This window comes from Salmo trutta, chromosome 11 (assembly GCF_901001165.1).
Source record: "Salmo trutta chromosome 11, fSalTru1.1, whole genome shotgun sequence".
NCBI lineage: Eukaryota > Metazoa > Chordata > Actinopteri > Salmoniformes > Salmonidae > Salmo > Salmo trutta.
The window spans coordinates 11,473,917-11,493,219 of NC_042967.1; the positions used below are offsets into that span (position 1 = coordinate 11,473,917).

Here is a 19,303-nt window from a genome sequence, read left to right on the forward strand (position 1 = left end):
GTAGTTGTTTCCTGTTTTGTGTCTGTGTAGCTGGCAGGACTGTTTAGTGTCGGTCGTTGTTTTGTATACGTGATTTGTTTGTTTTTCCTTCTTTTGAGTTAATGAAGATGAGTATACACGTTCCCTCTGCACCTTGGTCCAATCCTTACGACACCCGTTACAGATGATATATTGACAACACATGGAACCCATTTCTTAGCCTGGCTAAACCAGACTGAACGCTGCACTCTCCATTGAGGTGAATGGTGAGTTCAACATTCAGTGTAGTTTAACCAGGCTACACATGATTCCTCACAGTTTTCCTCCATTATAGAATCAAAAACTGCACCGTGGGCTTTTAATGAGATAGGATAATACAGTGGAATGACTCACAAATATCCTAATAAGCGCCAAGGACTTTCTTGTTAGGGAGACTGCTTGGGTTTTTCATCAGTGCAGTCAGTGAATTAGTAGGAGGAAGAAAGGAGGAAAAAGGAGGGAGGATGATGAAGGGAGTTCATTAAGAGGATAAAGAGGGAATAGAAAGGAATTTAAATCGATAACCTGAGACCACCTCTCAAATAAGCCTTGAGGAATCGGCACAATATTAAAAGATACTCATCAAGCTCATTCATATTTAAACCTAAATAAAATATCCTATCCACCGCAGTTTCAACTTCATTTAAATCAGCTCTGGTGTACTAATACACTGTTGACATTTATATTCCTCACATTACAAATCACTCAGTTTGTCAACGGTTCCCCACAACAATCAGATATCACATCCCATCCTTCACACAAAGAAAATAATTGACTGCAGTTATTAACTAACAGAGATACCCATCGTTGGTGACTGAAGTGATTAGGCTACAATGATTCACTGGCAAATCATCAGTAACTGTCCTGGAAGCTGGGGAAGATGCTAATGGCTCTTGGGGGGCAGTCTAACAAGTAGTGTTGTGGTTTAAATTCATGTTACTTGAAGGCTAAAATAAATCAATGGTTTATTGTGAGCATAGCTGTGCTGTGATTCATTCAACCACTCAGTCAGTGTGTCCGACCTGCTGGGTTGATTCTTAGGTGTGTCTGTTGGTTGCACCGAGAAGGACAATAGGCCTTTTCAGAACACGACTGGGCCAACTGTCTGCTTTCAAATGCAGGACATGCCTATTTTTGTCCTTTCCACACAGGATACAATGAACGTAGGATACAACGAAAAGGTTACAACTCAATAACACACAGAAGGACACAACGTCTCCCTTTCACTGACTACCGCCACACAATATGTGACATAATGACAGGGGGGCATCCTTTTGACTCAATTTCATAGTGACGAAAACAAAGGTTGATGTGATTGGAAGACACGGCTGACTGGCAATCTCAGCATGAATCAAGATATACTCATAAATATTGATTTCTGAGAGGTATTTTTGTTGAGAGGTGGTGATTCCAACCAATTATGTTTTAAAATCACATTTTCAACTTGAACATTCTGATTAGGGCTACAAACTCTTGTTTAAAAAGTAAAAGCAAAAAGGAAAATTGTTTAAAACTTTACTCATCTGTAAGTAAGCCTATCCAACAAGATAATAATTGGACGGCTAGTACCTTTTTTAAAGGTACTAGCCATCAAGCGGAGTGGACAGTCACAGCCATGATCAATTACTCCCCTGGGAACCGCTTAATTGAAAAGTAGATTTTGGATTGCCTTTAATAGATGCAATATAATGACCCTTCAGACTCACGATAATCTCTTACAACCTCTGTCAGGCCACATTGTTAAACTGTCTGTCTAATTTAACTGTTAGTTATGTTTCACCGATGACAAGTATTACCTTGCGCGGTGGGTTTTAAACGCCGTAAATCTACGGTTCGACGCCGGCACCGCGGAGGAAAAGAGGGCCATAAAACATAAGAAGCTTTGCTCTCCTTGAATAACAATCACCAGAGTGGAGGAGTCAGTCAGTGCTGCCAGTTTAAACAGCCGTAACTCAGCCATCTCTGTGCTGAGGGACAGTTGAACAAGCCGGGGACAATTCATGGCCCATCTATGTGATTACACTCATGGTATGTATACCTAGGGTGTAACCCAAATGGCACCCTATTCCCTATATAGTGCACTACTCTTGACCAGGGCCTATAGGGTGCCATTTGAGATGCAGCCCTAGTCTAGCGTATGGGAGCATTTGTGACTGATCACACGTTGACATGGATAGACATTCAATGTCCACACTTTCTCACTGATTTAGGTTAGTGCCACCAGAAGAATAAATAGGTGTGAGCTTTATAGGCTTGAATAAGTGGCTATATTTACCTCTTACACTGAAATAAGTTCATGACCATTAAAACAGATTGCACTGCTGTGTAGTGTCTGACAATACAATGGCAGTGATTACATCGAGCCTATTTCCATTACTCTCAGAAGCATGAGAAAAAACACACAACAAGCGCTACTGGAGTGCTTTTAGCTTAATGGTCCACGTCACAACACTGAGGGGCGTCCAAAATGGCACCCTATTCCCTTCATAGTGCACTACTTCTGAGCAGAACCCTATGGGCCCAGTCAAATGCCATTATGGAAGCACCCTTAATGATTACGTCTAGATCTCACCTCCTGAGAGTCGGTGGTGGTGAAAAAGTTGTTTTATATCACTGAGCAGACAGGGCCAGGCAGTCACTCCATATGAAATGCCCTTTATTCTCAGAAGACACAAAACAGCCTCCCACCACATTCTACTACCTGTCAGCGGCACACAAGGCACATCTGACAAATCAGGTTTAAACGGACCAAGACTTAGGAGTGGATGGAGGTGAAAATGATGTAAAGCTTCATGATACATATCATCAATACACAATGTGGCAAATCCTTGGTCCTGCCAGAAAGCTTATTGGGGAGCTGAGTGGAATGTAGATGATAAGTATGTGAGCAACAACTCAACATCAACACCAAAACACCTATTTTTGGAAAAGGATCGGCAATCAAGCTCATTGCGATACTGGTGAAAATGATGATAGCAGCATTGATGATACAATACCTCACCAACAACAACAACTTCTATAATGATAGTTCTACTATATAAACACAGAAACACAATCAGCTCAGTTCTCTAAAATAGCACAGTAATTACAGAAAAACTTTGTTAACGATGAGGGGAGAAGATAACGAGGCGTCATAAAAACAGAAGGAAACTAAAATGAAGTCGTTAAGGAAGCGAATCATTATAAAATAAAACACTGTACTGAGGAAGCTAGGAGTCAATACTTTGAAGCAACACTGACAGGTTTAATTACTACCGGTTTAATTACTAAATGTATTATGTGTTCCTTCTGTATGGTAATGGGGAAGCCTCTTTCACTGTTGATACGGGGAGAGTTTGATTCAAATTCATATTCAGAAGAATGATAACAAAACTGGTTATTCATTGTCAAAATATCATGGTCACAATTGAATTCCTACCAACAAGCCAACAACCTATTACCGCTCACACAATTGAAGTCTTTGCATGTCACACCAAATCGGGTCCCTTCAACAGAGGGTTTTTATGCCTTGTGACAACCACTACAAGTCTAATCATGAATGGCCTTTTCAACCTGTTTTGTCCCATCTCACACTGAAAATAGATTCCATTTCCACAGACGATTTGTGAAATCTTTTTGCGTTTCTTGTTTTATATAAACCCCATCTCTGTTCTAATATATCTGGTAGATCATTCATCCATGGCCACATTGTCACTCAGCTCTGCATCTGCATCTCCTCCCTATGACATCGTGGTGGGTAGCCTAATTAGAATGACTGCCTTGCTCTTCCAACTGTCACTTTGTCACGAAATGGATACTGACAATAACAGTCAGTCACTAGGAAATCAAAATTCTCTCAGTTGGATCTAGAGGTTAAAGGCGGTTCTCAACATTCTTGGGTTATTATACATTTACATTTTTACATTTGAGTCATTTAGCAAACGCTCTTATCCAGAGCGACTTACAGTAGTGAATGCATACATTTCATACATTTTTTTCCGTACTGGCCCCCCGTGGGAATCGAGCCCACAACCCTGGTGTTGCAAACACCATGCTCCCAATCACACCCCAACCAAAGTAGGCTACCCCCTCATTTGCTGTGGATCATTAGGCCTACAGTGGCAAGAAAATGTATGTGAACCCTTTGGAATTACCTGGATTTCTGCATAAATTGGTCATCAAATTTGATCTGATCTTCATCCAAGTGACAACAATAGACAACCATAGTGCGCTTAAACTAATCACACACAAATTATTGTATTTTTATTGTCTATACTGAATACATCATTTAAACATTCACAGTGTAGGTGGGAAAAAGTATGTGAACCCCTAGGCTAATGACTTCTCCAAAAGCTAATTGGGAGTCAGGAGTCAGCTAACCTGGAGTCCAATCAATGAGACGAGATTGGAGATGTTGGTTAGAGCTGCCTTGCCCTATAAAAACACTCACAAAATTTGAGTTTGCTATTCACAAGAAGCATTGCCTGAAAGTGCACCTGGATGTTCCAAAGCGCTACTGGCAAAATATTCTGTGGACAGATGAAACTACAGTTGAGTTGTTTGGAAGGAACACACAACACTATGTGTGGACATAAAATTACACAGCACACCAACATCAAAACCTCATCCCAAATGTAAACTATGGTGGAGGGAGCATCATGGTTTGGGGCTGCTTTGCTACCTCAGGGCCTGGACAGCTTGCTATCATCGACGGAAAAATGAATTTCCAAGTTTATCAAGACATTTTGCAGGAGAATGTTAGGCTGTCCTCCAATTGAAGCTCAACAGAAGTTGGGTGACGCAACAGGACAACGACCCAAAACACAGAAGTAAATCAACAACAGAAGGACTTCAATAGAAGAAAATACGCCTTCTGGAGTGGCCCAGTCAGAGTCCTGACCTCAACCCGATTTGAGATGCTGTGTCATGACCTCTAGAGAGCAGTTCACACCAGACATCCCAAGAATATTGCTGAACTGAAACAGTAAAGAGGACTGTTCCAAAATTCCTCCTGACCGTTGTGCAGGTCTGATCCGCAACTACAGAAAACGTTTGGTTGAGGTTATTGCTGCCAAAGGAGGGTCAACCAATTATTAAATCCAAGGGTTCACATACTTTTTTCCACCCTGCACTATGAATGTTTATGCGGTGTGTTCGATAAAGAAGTTAAAGCTTGGTCGCAAATGGGTCTTCCAAATGGACAATGACCCAAAGCATACTTCCAAAGTCGTGGCAAAATGGCTTATTGACAACAAAGTCAAGGTATTGGAGTGGCCATCACAAAGCCCGGACCTCAGTCCTATAGAACATTTGTGGGCAGAACTGAAAAAGTGTGTGCAAGCAAGGAGGCCTACAAACCTGACTCAGTTACACCAGGAGGAATGGGCCCGAATTCACCCAACTTGTGGGAAGCTTGTGGAAGGCTACCCGAAACGTTTGACCCAAGTTAAACAATTTAAAGGCAATGCTACCAAATACTAATTGAGTGTATGTAAACTTCTGTCACGACTTCCGCCAAAGTCGGTTCCTCTCCTTGTTCGGGCAGCGCTCGACGGTCGGCGTTGCCGGTCTTCTAGCCATCATCGATCCACTTTTCATTTTCCAATTGTTTTGTCTTGTCTTCTGACACACCTGGTCTCAATTTCCCTCATTACATGTTGTGTATTTAACCCTCTGTTCCCCCCATGTCTTTGTGCGGAATTGTTTATTGTAAGTGTATGTGCACGTTTTCTCTGGTGCGCAACGGGTTTTGTACCCATTTGTTTATTGTTCTGGTTTCCGGTGGTTTTATGAATAAAACTGCTCCGTTGATTACCCAGGCTTGCTCGCCTGCGCCTGACTTCCCTGCCGCCAGTTACGCACTCCCTTACAACTTCTGAACCACTGGGAATGTGATGAAAGAAATAAAATCATTCTCTCTACTATTATTCTGACATTTCACATTCTTAAAATAAAGTGGTGATCCTAACTGACCTAAGACAGGTAATTTTTACTAGGATTAAATGTCAGGAATTGTGAAAAACTGAGTTTAAATGTATTTGGCTAATGTGTATGTAAACTTCCGACTTCAACTGTATCTGCAGTACTAGTACCCCAGGTTGAGAACCACTAACCTAGAAGAAAGTCCCCAGAAATCCTTGTGAAAAAGTTTGATTACCATTATTTCCATCTAGTATTTATTAGAATCCCCATTAGCTGCTGTCAAGGCAGCAGCTATTCTTCCTGGGGTCCAAACAGGAATAAAACAATACAAAAGTCTACATCATAAATAAAACAGTACATCAAACTAGACATTGTGCATTATACATTATACAAATTAACAGTATAAAATGTACAATCTCAGCTACTGTTGCCCTCCATCACTTCCAAAATGTTATTAGGCCTAGCCTGCATTACTCCTGTAGACAATGCTTAAACGAGTATCCACACACCCTGTGTAGACTGATAACACTCTGTCTCTCACACGTCACTGCTCAGAGTGCTATCATATATCCGAATCTAGCATACTCATCATCCCATGTAAACATCCCATCACAAGTGACAGCTGGTGAGTGTGTGTGTGTGTGTGTGTGTGTGTGTGTGTGTGTGTGTGTGTGTGTGTGTGTGTGTGTGTGTGTGTGTGTGTGTGTGTGTGTGTGTGTGTGTGTGTGTGTGTGTGTGTGTGTGTGTGTGTGTGTGTGTGCGTGTGCACCTGGTATCTAAGGTACAAAACACACCATCAGTACAAATGCTAGCTGTTGTTTGTTGTTTGCCACTAAATTTGCCTGTGAGCTAAGATCAGGTCCCTTACCACAAATAAGTTGCTTATATTGAAATGTATGAACAATGTTACAGAACTGGTCAAGGGCAATGTGTCCGATGTGATGCATCACATAAAGACTGGTGGATCATGATGTCCATATGCGTTTATAGCAACAAATAAATCATAATGTCGGTAATAATAGGCTAAACATCACCATGGTGACTAGGTTAATAACTAAAATGACAATCTGGTGAGCTTCGTTGGTAATTGGGCCCAACAGAAACATCCATCCCCAATGTCAATTATCTCACCCTGACTGCAGACAAAATGGCCCAATCAAACCGATACAAGCCCGGGCTTCTTTTTCCTTTTATGGTTGGCTGGTGTGTGAAACTTCAGCTGCTTTGATTTTGAGTCCAGGTACAGCTTCCCAAGTGCCACCCTATTCCCTATGTAGTGCACTACATTTGACCAGGGCTATAAAGTAGTGCACTATATAGGGAATAGGGTGCAATTTGGGACGCAGACTTTGAGACAGGGGAGGAAACGGGGTGATTCTGATCTTAGGGACTGTTCCCATTTTTCTGTTGACTGCCACGGAGGATGAGCCTTTTCCCTCAGAGCATATAACGCTGCCACTCCCTTCCGTCTTTCAGAGGATTGGCTGGCTGCTCGGTGGCTCTGAATGACGGAATCAGGAAGGAACTCATCAGTTCGCCTGTGTTGCTGCTCTGGGACCTACTGATCCCAACTAAAGGGTTCTCGACCTTCTTTTCTTGATTTGTTTTGTTTGTATCAAATGCCTGTAGTATAGGAGCTCAATCTAGAGACTATGGCACTATGGATTAAACTAAACCAAAAGGAATCAATAAGACTTACAAGAAAACCAAAGGACATCACCTTGTTCAGTAAAATGGCTGCCAAAAATACCAACACACCACTAATCTAAAGTTAACACATACCTACTGAGGCTCCTATTTTCAGTGGATAAAAAAATAGAATGACAAGAGAGGACATTGGTCATCAAGTTGCACTGGTCCGAGGGGCTTTGTTCAATCTACTCATTCTTTCTATGAGACAGACAACCTCGAAATGGAATGTGAGACAATCTCAGCAGGGTGACTCAGTCTGTATCATGTAGAGGTCAGTGGAGAGAGCAGAGGACGGTAGGTGTCGTCCCACATAATGACCACCGCCTGATGTTTCTGTCCCTGTCAACCCGGGCCGGAGCTAGAGGGCGACAGGCTGGGTTAGCCTAATGGTGATGAACTGACAAGGCTTCACACAGACGGGGCCATGCAGTGCCGAAGGGCAATGTTACGCCATGCGGCAATGCAAATCGCGATCAGGCAAATGAGAAAGAGGCAATGACGAGATGCAATCATAAACCGACTTAGGCAGTTTTTCACTGCACCCCCCAGCAGCAGAAATAGATTACAAGATGATAGGCGTATATGAAACAAGCCTCACGGCTAAACAGAGTGCAGCTAGGGCTACATAACATGAAGGGCTGGCAAAGAGCTGTAGGCGTTCAATGAGATCATCAAGCCACACAAGCTAAAGAGGATTTGGTGCCATGGTACTCCAACCTCATGCTATAATATTCTGAATGTTCACATTACTGGAAAGCGGTTTCAGTCAATCAGCATTCAGGAACCAAACTACCCTTGTTATAATAAGTCACACTTAGGAGACAGCACAGTGACTTCCACCACAATCTGGGCCCAGCTCCATGAGGGGGCAAAAGGGGGCTTAGCCCCCTCTGTTTTAGTTTTATGTCCCTATATAAAAAAAGTTACAATTATTGAGTGACAGGTTGGTGCAAGATTTGTATCTCTGCTGCGCTGTATCAATGGTTAGGTATGACTCCTTTGGTTTCCATAAAAAGCAGGAAAAAACACTTCTTATCTACGGTAGGCTAAGTGAATAACGTGATACACCTCCGCCTGTAATATTTGATTTGGGTTCATAAGGGCGGGGTCAAGTTTACCGTTGAAGCTGCTTCACTCAACTCAGCCTCACGCCCCACCACTACAGAGTTTAGTTAGCGTCTTAGCTAGCTGAAAAAAGCGTAAGTGTTATTAGCCTTAGCTGGAACCAGCTAATCTGCCACTGCCACGGTGGATAGCAGAAATTGGCTTAGCCAAAGTACCCAAACACAGCCAATGGAGAAGGGGACACCTGGCTACTGTGTCAGTGGCTGTTAAAAGTTGTGACAGCATCGTGAAGTTCCTATCTGACATCGAATGCATGCGTTTGTAAAACACAGAAGTAAGACTTGAGTCTACAGGGCTCCTAAAGGCAATGCTGGACCCGGGCTTTAAGTTTACAGCCACCATGGTGCACAGAATCCTCAGTCTTCTCCATCCTCCAAACTAATGTATCCAGGCAAAAGCAACAGATCTTTACACTGGAGTCAAAGTGGTCCGCAGTGCGTTGGAGTACTGAGATGTGACAAGCCGGGGTGTGACAGCGAGTTCGAAGCCATTTGTGGACAGTTCAGTGCCAGTGGCACTGACGCACCACAAGCTCCAAGCAATTATGACACCGTTATGTAAGTACAAATCTCTAGCATTATGTGATGGACAGTACAGTAGGCCAGCAGGACAAAGGAGAAGAGACTGAGTGTAAAAGACTGTTCTTGGATGCTGTCATCGGTGAAATGCCAGTACGATTCAGCAAACGCAACAGCCAACTGGTGGAGACCCTGTTTACCCTTGAGAGCCATGACTTTCTAGATGTGAAAAAGGTGAAACCACTACTGGATCTAAGAAAAACTGATTTGGTGGAAGCTGAGTTTAGTGTTGCACGCCAGTTTTTGCAGACTGAAATCACCCACTCCGGCTCCATTGAGGACAAATGGGCCACAGTTGATATCTTGCAACGATTCTCTGGGCCTCTCTCCGCTATGTCGACCACGTATTGACTTTTGGGGCATCCACAGCTACATGCGAGAACTAATTTTCCACTTTGACAAACGTGTTCACTCAACTAATCCAACTGGCATTTGTTGGGGATCTCACAAGAATATTATTCGGGGAGAGTGGAATGATCGATTAATCAGGAAGTTCCACAGAGCATCAAGGAGGCTGCAACTCTTCTGAAAAGGTAAGAAACAATCTAGCTGGTTGATTTTTATCAAAGTCTTAGTGGCAGAGCCAGTGGCGTACTTTCAGCAAAAACCTATGGTATGGAATGGCAAAATGACTTCCTTAGCCAGACTATAGGCCTTTAAGTTTGTAGGGCGCTGTCCATGGTGCTGATAGAGCGTAGCTGAGATTTTGCACCAACCTGCCACTTCTTAGTCAAAAGCACTCAATGTTCTCGGCATTTGAATTTTTATGTTTATTGTGGTATAGCGTGATATAAGCAGAATTCAATATAATTCTAATGCAAGAACCCAAATGAAGCCCCTGGGTATAGCTACATATCAGTATGTTTCGTCATAGAAATAGATACATTCTATTATGGTTTTCTTGGTAGCCTATTAGTTTTTGTGGTTGTAAACTGTACGTATTGGAAATGCATGTATGGTAGCCTGGCATTGCTTAATTGATTATGTGGATCGAATTTGATCCATAGAAGTGTATTGCACCATATCACAACGTGTTGCTGAACTCATGAGCGCCATGATTTTCCATGTTTGAACCGGGCCTACAGGCCTGTTTGTTTGGCAAGACAGCGGTGTGCATGGCGGCATCTCACCGAAGTAGGCTGTGTTTTGGGTTTCTATTTGCTTTTTCTTTACTGTGCTTGTTTACTGTTAATGTAACTAGCCTAAATATATATTTTGTCATGCCTTTATTGATTTGATATTTTGTTTACTAGGCATACTTGGTATCGCTGTTTTGTTCTGTTCACATTCATCCGTTCACATTGTCTGTATTCAAAGCCAAACAACTATTCAATATTTTTGTTTGCCTGCATTAATAACTAGGTTACTACTTTCAGCATTTAGTTTGCATTTTTTTAGTAAGACGGCTGTGTGTACAGCTGCATTCCCATAGGCTGTTTGTAATAGGTGAATTACCCTATCTATCTTGTAGCCTATATTCATTACCAAAACGGTATCGCTTTAGTGTGTAGAGCATTGTCCATTGTGCTGATAGAGTGCACACCAACCTGCCACTTCAAAAGCACTCAAGGGTCATGGAGTCTCGGCATTTGAACTTTATGTTTATTGTGGTATAGCGTGATATAAGCAGAATTTAATATCATTCAAATATAATTCCGCCCCAAAATTGTGCCCCCTCGCTGATTTCAACTGCCCCCTTAGTCACTTTATCCTGGTGCCACAATCACAACAAAGGTTGACATGTTATCATATTTGAGGGACATTGGCCCGGATGCAAAATAACTTGGGTACAATTTAAACCAGGAACTAAATGTACTCTTACACAGAGGTGACTCGATTGCTTGCCTGCAGCACCCGTTAAAGTATATATAATGTATGCATACACATCTTTCACCCAAGGAAATGTATAAAAGCATTAAAAACATTTGTTTTGCATTTAATGGTTAGAATTAGGCTAACATTAGGCTATATTAATCAAATACTATATATGGTTGTATGTTCTACCCGATAGGCCTAATTTTCTGCACACAACTGGTGCCTCACACAGTCCTTCAGTCCTTCAGAGGGGAAGAATGAAAATCAGCAGTGCAACTGGGCTTCAAGGTCCAGATTAAAATGTGCCTAGTATAAAGTTGATGAAAAGATGCATGATATGTGGGCCTAACTGATGATGCGATAAGGATGATTGATGAGCCTTCCTAACACTGTTGCTCAAGCCATGACTGCGCAGGTTGTTGCCAAATTACTTTTCCCACCAACTCACAATTACTTTACATGAACTTAAAAATTATCAACTTTGTAGCACCAGTTAGTTACTGTAGGCTACACCAGTTTGAAATGCGACGAATTTGGTGCTTAAAAAGTGGCAAAGCCAACGTAACTTGACTTTAGACCTACCTGTTCGCCGGCCTCGTGCGACTTCATCAGGTGTTTCTCCCGGTATAGAGACCACAGTCCGACGTTTGGCAGAAATATCAAAGCAACCATGAATACGAAGGCCATTTGCAACACTCGCTTCTGTCTCCTCTTCATCGTGGACACCCAAGTAAGAAGATATAATCCCAATATCTAAAAACTACGGAGTCCGTTCTTCTTGGCTCGTGCCACTCGGGTTGAAATGTTATTTGTTGGTCGGTGGCAAACCACCTTCTGCGGGAGCTGTTGACAAACGTTCACCTAAACAAACAATAAAATGTATCAGCATGTAGACCTCTTACTGACATTTAGCCTAATCGCAAATGCAGAGGACTGAGAAGCCACCATTCCACTAATTTAAACATTTTGCTGCACATTAAAAAACAATACCAGTCTAACAGTAGGCTATGCTCTCATAGTTAACAATCAGTAAACTACATGTGTCACTAAATCCAAACCAGAGATGAAGGCGATAGTGACACCTTTCAGTTTCAAATAAATAAAAGGTGACCCTACTACTTACAGCGCAAATGGTTAAACAGACGGCACTAAACACATCACAATGACTTACTGTCGGCGCGTATTTGCATGTTGCCTCATTTACCGTGATTGTTTAGGTCCTTTTCGGACGCATTTCTGTTATAAATCAAGACAAAAATAGAAGCGCTGAACAGCTTTATCTCCCACGATGCGCACGTGAGGGAATTTCGAGTCCGTCTCGCGCTCTTCATGAATCAGAAAAGCCCTCACGAGCTGCATTTCTCCCACACCTAGGTAGAAATGATGTTCTCCCCTCCTTCTTTCGCAATGTCGCTCCTCAATACCGGGTTGTAGGTATTGCGGTTAAGAACCACGTGCACTGCGCATTAACGTGGGGAACATTCCTACGGCTTGGCGATCCCTTCAAAGGCAAGAGCTAGGTGTGGGATAGGGACAAGGAGCGCCAACGCGACCTCATAGCTGTGAATCCGACAGCACTTTGGCACGAAACAGCGGACGAGAGAACAAAGCGCAGTGATGCATTGGACGGCTGCCTGATGCACTTTGGATAGATAGCCTAACAATTTTGCAGTCTGGCATTCAAATGAACGTGTTGATGAAATTCGGAATCTAATCATGTGCTCTGCACTGATTCTGAATATTGATAGCGAGGCAGAAATGTCATCACCTGTCACTATAGGAGTAATCAATTGCGGATGGTGAACATGTTCATTTATATTGAGGTAGACATACACTACCAGTGAAAAGTTTTAGAACACCTACTCATTCAAGGGTTTTCTTTATTTTTTTGTACTACTTTCTACATTGGGGACAGCTGAAATGGACAGCTGATACTCAACTCTAGAGTACTAGCTAGCTACAGTACCTACCTTTTGGGACAAATCATATGCTCCCAGACTGTGTTGGCATGTACAGTGCTTCTACAGTACTTTAAATCAACTTGTTGTGGCGGGGTCACCGCTTTGTTATTGTTTGAATCCCATATTTCCCCTTTAATGATCCATTTATGTCACTTACACAGGTCCATGGATGAGCCAACTCTGTGTCTATTAGTAAATATGAAATTATTGGCAGTATTGGCACAAACCCTGTCCCAGATGTCCATGAAAAATGTTAGTTTTTTTCACTTTGAGTTTTTTATAAGACTCACAATGCAGCATTTTAAAGCAATGCTAGTATTGTTGCTGTCTGCTGCCTACCTTGAGAGTGAGAATTGATGTTGCCCATCCGTGAATTCAGGATATATTCACAACTCCTTTGTAACCTTCAGAAACTTGAACCAAACACAGCTCAGATGAAATCAGCCTCAAAATAATAGAATCACTTCATGTTTTCCATGAAATGTTGTTTATGTGCAAGGAGTTGCTTTCCAAGAGAGAGGAGATTCTCAGAACTTGCTGAAATATTTATTTACTATTGAATCCTGCTTCGTACTTGAAAGCATGCTAAAGGAGAGGGAGAGAGTAAAGATTGTATTGGAATACATGGAGAACAAAGTATTCATCACACTGTGTATGTGTGCGCGTGTGCACGTGTGTGTCAATATTGAGGTTGTAGCCAATTGAACACAGACCACAACCTCAATAATGCATAGATGCAATGGTACAGCACAGTTATTATTCCCCTGTAGCAGTGCACCGAGGCACGGAGGTCTAGCAGATTATGTTTTCAGTCTCCCTGGCTATCAGTAGAGGGGGGTGTGGTTGAGACCATGCGCTGTTAGTACAGACGGAACATCTGCAAGTAATGCACCGAGTTGGTGAGGTCATGTTGGCAAGTGTTTGAATACCCACCCATACACAAGTGTATGAATGATGTGTGTATGAAGCAGGTGGCTCTGTGCACCATAGCACTGTGCCAGTTGAAACATGGCATTTGACCTTCTTCCTCAGCTTTATCATGATCTTCACTGAATGCTATCAAAGTCTGTACCCATTATCACTATCAGACGATGCCAGTTTATCTGAAGTAAACCTTTAACTGTGATTCATTAGGCATGGCACTCGTTAGGCTTGACAGTGCAGTAGAACCAACCGGATTGTATTAGGAAAGCTGAGGAAATACATGGAGGAAAGATCTGAGAGCTGTAGCGACAGCAGAGCGGGCGTAACAAGCACTCTGGATTTGTAGCTAGAACCTCTATACAGCCATGGTTGTTAGGCTCTATTGACTTAAGCCCTGAAGTTCTGCTAGTGTTGGGACTTTGGGATTACAATTCTTACTAACAAGATTGTATCAAGGAAGAAGGAGAAAAATATGTTGCTTCCAGTCAGTGTCAGAAGGCCTATAGCTATACTGTGCCCCCTTCACTTTTTCCCATCTTCTTTCCATTTTAGTTTGTGAAAGCTGCAGAGAGAGAGGAAGAGGATCCAGCCAACAATCAATTGGTCAGATAAGGAGATTTTACATTTTAACTCACATTGTTCATTTTTAGAATGATAAAAAAATGATACAAAATGCCATGACATTTTAACAATGAAAGATTCACGGCAAATTCGTTTGCAGCTTCTTATGATGGATAATTAACTAGACATTCTGCTTATGTCACAATGTCAAATCAAGTATAGGATCAATTATTTCAGAATACACAGAGAGGGAGAGTTATAGGCAATGAATAATACCGTTTCTTCTCTCTCCTCTCTTCTTTCTCTTCCTCTTCCTTTGTCGCTCTCTGTCTCACTCTCCCCCCCTCTCTCTCTCTCCCAAAGAAACAAGGTTGTCCATTATAAATGAGAGGTTCAGTATGTTTTCAAAGTAGCAAAACACTGCAGCTAGAACATATTTGGTTCGAGACCTTGGACAGCACTCATGACCAGCGCTCCAGCAGCCTACAGTCTGGTGTCTAGAGTTCCAGGACCTTGGACAGCACTCACTACCAGCGCTCCAGCAGTCTGGCTTTGAGTTCCAGGACCGTGGACTGCGACCTTCACCCACGTAACATGGGCTGCTGTGCTTTCATAACCACAAGGAAAACAATCAACTTGACCCCAGTACTGCACTTAGCGTTAAAGTGCGCTTATACAGATGTAGAATCTTAATTTGATCACTCTTTTCGTTGCTGGGAATTTTCCTGCACAGCGGGAAATGCAAACTTGTAGTGTATTTTAGTTTTAAAAAGGCTTCTAAAGTTTGTCACTTTGAAATGTCAGACTTTATTTTCCCTAATGAACATCAACCCCTTCAAAAATGTCCATTAATTATAATCCACATAATAATTCACATTTCCTGTTGCTGCAGGATTATTTTCCTACTGTAGCAAACACTCAAATTAAGAGCCTACATCTGTAACTAGGGCACTGAGTTTCTTCCTGGTCAGTTGACATGGTCAAGGAAAAACTCCAAGCCTTACTTTTAATGCCTGTTATGAGGGCAACACCACACTTAGAAAACATCTTATGATAGTGTAACCGATGTGAAATGGCTAGTTAGTTAGCGGTGGTGCTAATAGCATTTCAATCAGTGACGTCACTCGCTCTGAGACCTGAAGTGGTTGTTCCCCTTGCGTTGCAAGGGCCGTGGCTTTTGTGGCGCGATGGGTAATGATGCTTCGTGGGGTGTCAGTTGTTGATGTGTGCAAGGGTTCCTGGTTCGAGCGAAGAGAGGGACGGAACCTACACTGTTACATTGATGCTGTTGACCCGGATCATTGGTTGCTGCGGAAAAGGAGGAGGTCAAAAGGGGGGTGAGTGTAACCGATGTGAAATGGCTAGTTAGTTAGCGGTGGTGCGCGCTAATAGTGTTTCAATCAGTGACGTCACTCGCTCTGAGACCTGAAGTGGTTGTTCCCCTTGCGTTGCAAGGGCCGCGGCTTTTGTGGCGCGATGGGTAACGATGCTTCGTGGGTGTCAGTTGTTGATGTGTGCAAGGGTCCCTGGTTCGAGCCCAGGTTGGGGCGAAGAGAGGGACGGAACCTACACTGTTACAATAGCAACACTAAGCAACTGTCCAATACCACAGCAAGTGTCACAATCCCCTTTCTATTCGCTATAGTGATTTTCGACAGAGAACCCAGGCTAGATATCCCATTATCACCATAATGGTTTTCATTAGACAGTTAAGATCAGGGGACATAGGTGAAGCATGCAATAGCCAAGGAAAATACTCCCCAGGTGACTTTTAGCGTCAGACCCTTGGCTCAGCAGCACAGAGGTAGTGAGATACGGCACTGTAGTTAGTTCACATAAAGCCCCACTCATTACCAGTGTTGGGAGCGGTATCCATCTTCCCAATTGATTGGCTGATGTGGTACTGTATCTCTTTGGCATAGACAGGTCAGATGAAGACATATGGAAAGATTACTACTGTACTATAAACCTCGTATTGTATATGACCAAAAGACACCACTTTGTGTGTCTGAAATGGCACCCTTTCCCTAAATATTGCACTACTTTTGACTATGGCCCGGCATAGGGCTTTGGTCCAAAGTAGTGCACTATGTAGGGAATAGGGTGACATGTCAGACCTAGACACTGTTTTTAATGCTTGTATTATGTAATATATTACTATTGACTGTATGTATCTAGTGATTATATTTCTGGCCTATCTTTATATAATGCTTATCTGCCTAAATAGTTTCTCTGGTGAGTAAACATAATTATAGTTAACAGGGTAAACACACTGTTCTAATCTGATCTGTTCTAATCTGATCTGATTACTTTGAACCATAGATTTGGTTTGGAGCTGATGTATTGTAATTTGGAAACTCCACAGGATCTTCAAATGAGAGCGCCATCTGTCTAAAATTGAAAACAGACACTCTTGTTCTCCTCTCTCACTGCCCAAACACACACACACACACACACACACACACACACACACACACACACACACACACACACACACACACACACACACACACACACACACACACACACACACACACACACACACACACGTATATATTTATATACACCCTTGCACACGCATACTCACACACTCACAACCAAGCAACGTTGAATTTTTCTTTTCTTGCGATGGCACTTTTTCATCGTAATTACTACGATGTAGCATATCCATCAAACGAACTGACTACAGCATATTGTGTCGGGCTAGAGTAAGCCATCTAAATCTAAAGGCAATTTAATGGAACAAATTAAACATTTGAGATCAATCAGAGAAATAAAGTGACTTCATATCCTTTCCAAGGTGAAAAGTGTATGATATCAGCTTGATTGCTTTATAGCGTCACTGATATACCGCAGAGCAAAAAAAAGCTATTACCATTGCTGATTTTAAAACACGAGCGAAAACTGGCAGGAGAAAGAAAAATGTGTTTTGATCTATTGAAAGCTCACGGTAATGTGGCGACCAAAATGGTCTTTGATGTGAATGTTAATGGCTTTCCACTGGTTAACTCTGCAAAGGGTACAGTTATCTCTCTCTCACACAAGATACATTTGTCAACCTTTGATCCCAGAGATATTTGTAACATGAATCAGTGGCTGCGTCTGAAATGGCACCCTGTTCCCTATAAAGTGCAATGCTTTTGACCATAGGCCCCGCACAATTTCTTATAAAGTGCACATTTGACTTTTTCATGTCACTTTTGAACAGGTCCAATCTGCACTATATAGGGAATAGGGTGCCATATCAGACCCAGCCTATATCTGCGTCAGTGATCAATTGACCTTGCACCTGTTTTAGTTGGGATAGCAGGGTAGAGTTGTCTCATTAGGGTGAGTACACAGTACCAGTCAAAAGTTTGGACACACCTACTCATTCAAGAGTTTTTCTTTATTTTCACTATTTTCTACATTGTAGAATAATAATGAAGACATCAAAACTATGAAATAACACATATGGAATCAGCCAATTTCATCATAGTGCTTGATGTTTTTTGCGGCTGCACTTGAAGAAACTTTCAAAGTTCTTGAAATGTTCCATATTGACTGACCTTCATGTCTTAAAGTAATGATGGACTGTCATTTCTCTTTGCTTATTTGAGCTGTTCTTGCCATAATATGGACTTGGTCTTTTACCAAATAGGGCTATCTTCTGTATACCAACCCTACCTTGTCACAACACAACTGATTGGCTCAAACGCATTAAGAAGGAAAGAAATTCCACAAATTAACTTTTAACAAGGCACACCTGTTAATTGAAATGCATTCCAGGTGACTACCTCATGAAGCTGGTTGAGAGAATGCCAAGAGTGTACAAAGCTGTCATCTAGGCAAAGGGTGGCTACTTTGAAGAATCTCAAATATAAAATATATTTTGATTTGTTTAACACTATTTTGGTTATTTTGTGTAATTTCATACTTTTGATTTCTTCACTATTATTCTACAATGTAGAAAATAGTAAAAATAAAGAAAAACCCTTGAATGAGTAGGTGTGTCCAAACTTTTACTGGAACGGATACATAATGTACACACACTTGACTTGAGATGGTGTACGTGTTACCCTTTCATGCAGTCAAGGGGTGGAATGTTATTCATATTTTTCACAATACCATAATTAATAACGATTATATCCAAAAACCTGACAAATGTGTTGTTTCTATGTCAAACAGTTTTGTTATATTTGAGTCATCTGTGATGGATATAAAGTGCAATATTGGGATGCAAACTCAAAATGTAATACATTTCAACTCTGTATCTGACATGGTATAGGTGTCTTCTTTGTTTAAGCCCATAACCAGGTGTGTGAGGTGTATACTTTTGTTTCATAGTAGATTTCTTTAAGACTACCCAGAATCACTCTGTGTGACCCTGATCTAGCCCATTGCAGTAAAAGGTTTTAAACTAAGCAATGTTGATCTATCACCCAGTCAAAGCTGAAGCAATCAATGTCAGGCCTCATCAAAGTGTTGATGGGTCAGCTCTACACTCTTAGAAAAATAGTGCTATCTGGAACCTAAAAGGTTTATTCGGCTGTCCCCATAGGAGAACCCTTTGGAGAACCCGTTTTGGTTGCAGGTGGAACCCTTTTCACAGAGGGTTCTACATGGAACCCAAAAGTATTCTACCTGGAACCAAAAAGGTTCTACCTGGAACCCAAAAGGGTTCTCCTATGGGGACAGCCGAATAATCCTTTTGAAACGCTGTAATGACTCCTATAAAAAGCTTCATTT

General features: G+C 41.9%; 1 protein-coding gene across 3 annotated transcripts in view; it reads right to left on the reverse strand.

Annotated features, from left to right (window-relative positions):
- LOC115202213 (polypeptide N-acetylgalactosaminyltransferase-like 6) overlaps positions 1-12,517 on the reverse strand; it is a 245,480-nt gene extending 232,963 nt beyond the window's left edge. The window contains exons 1-2 of one of the 3 annotated variants that reach the window (XM_029766197.1): positions 12,334-12,517; positions 11,712-11,990 (exon numbers count right to left, since the gene is read on the reverse strand). In XM_029766197.1, the coding sequence (XP_029622057.1) occupies positions 11,712-11,846 (135 nt within the window). In that variant the 5' untranslated portion in view covers positions 11,847-11,990; positions 12,334-12,517. Of the gene's footprint in view, positions 1-11,711; positions 11,991-12,252 lie in introns of all 3 variants that reach the window. The other 2 variants (XM_029766194.1, XM_029766196.1) reach the window with 2 other exon arrangements.
- Between the last annotated feature and the right edge of the window lie 6,786 nt (positions 12,518-19,303).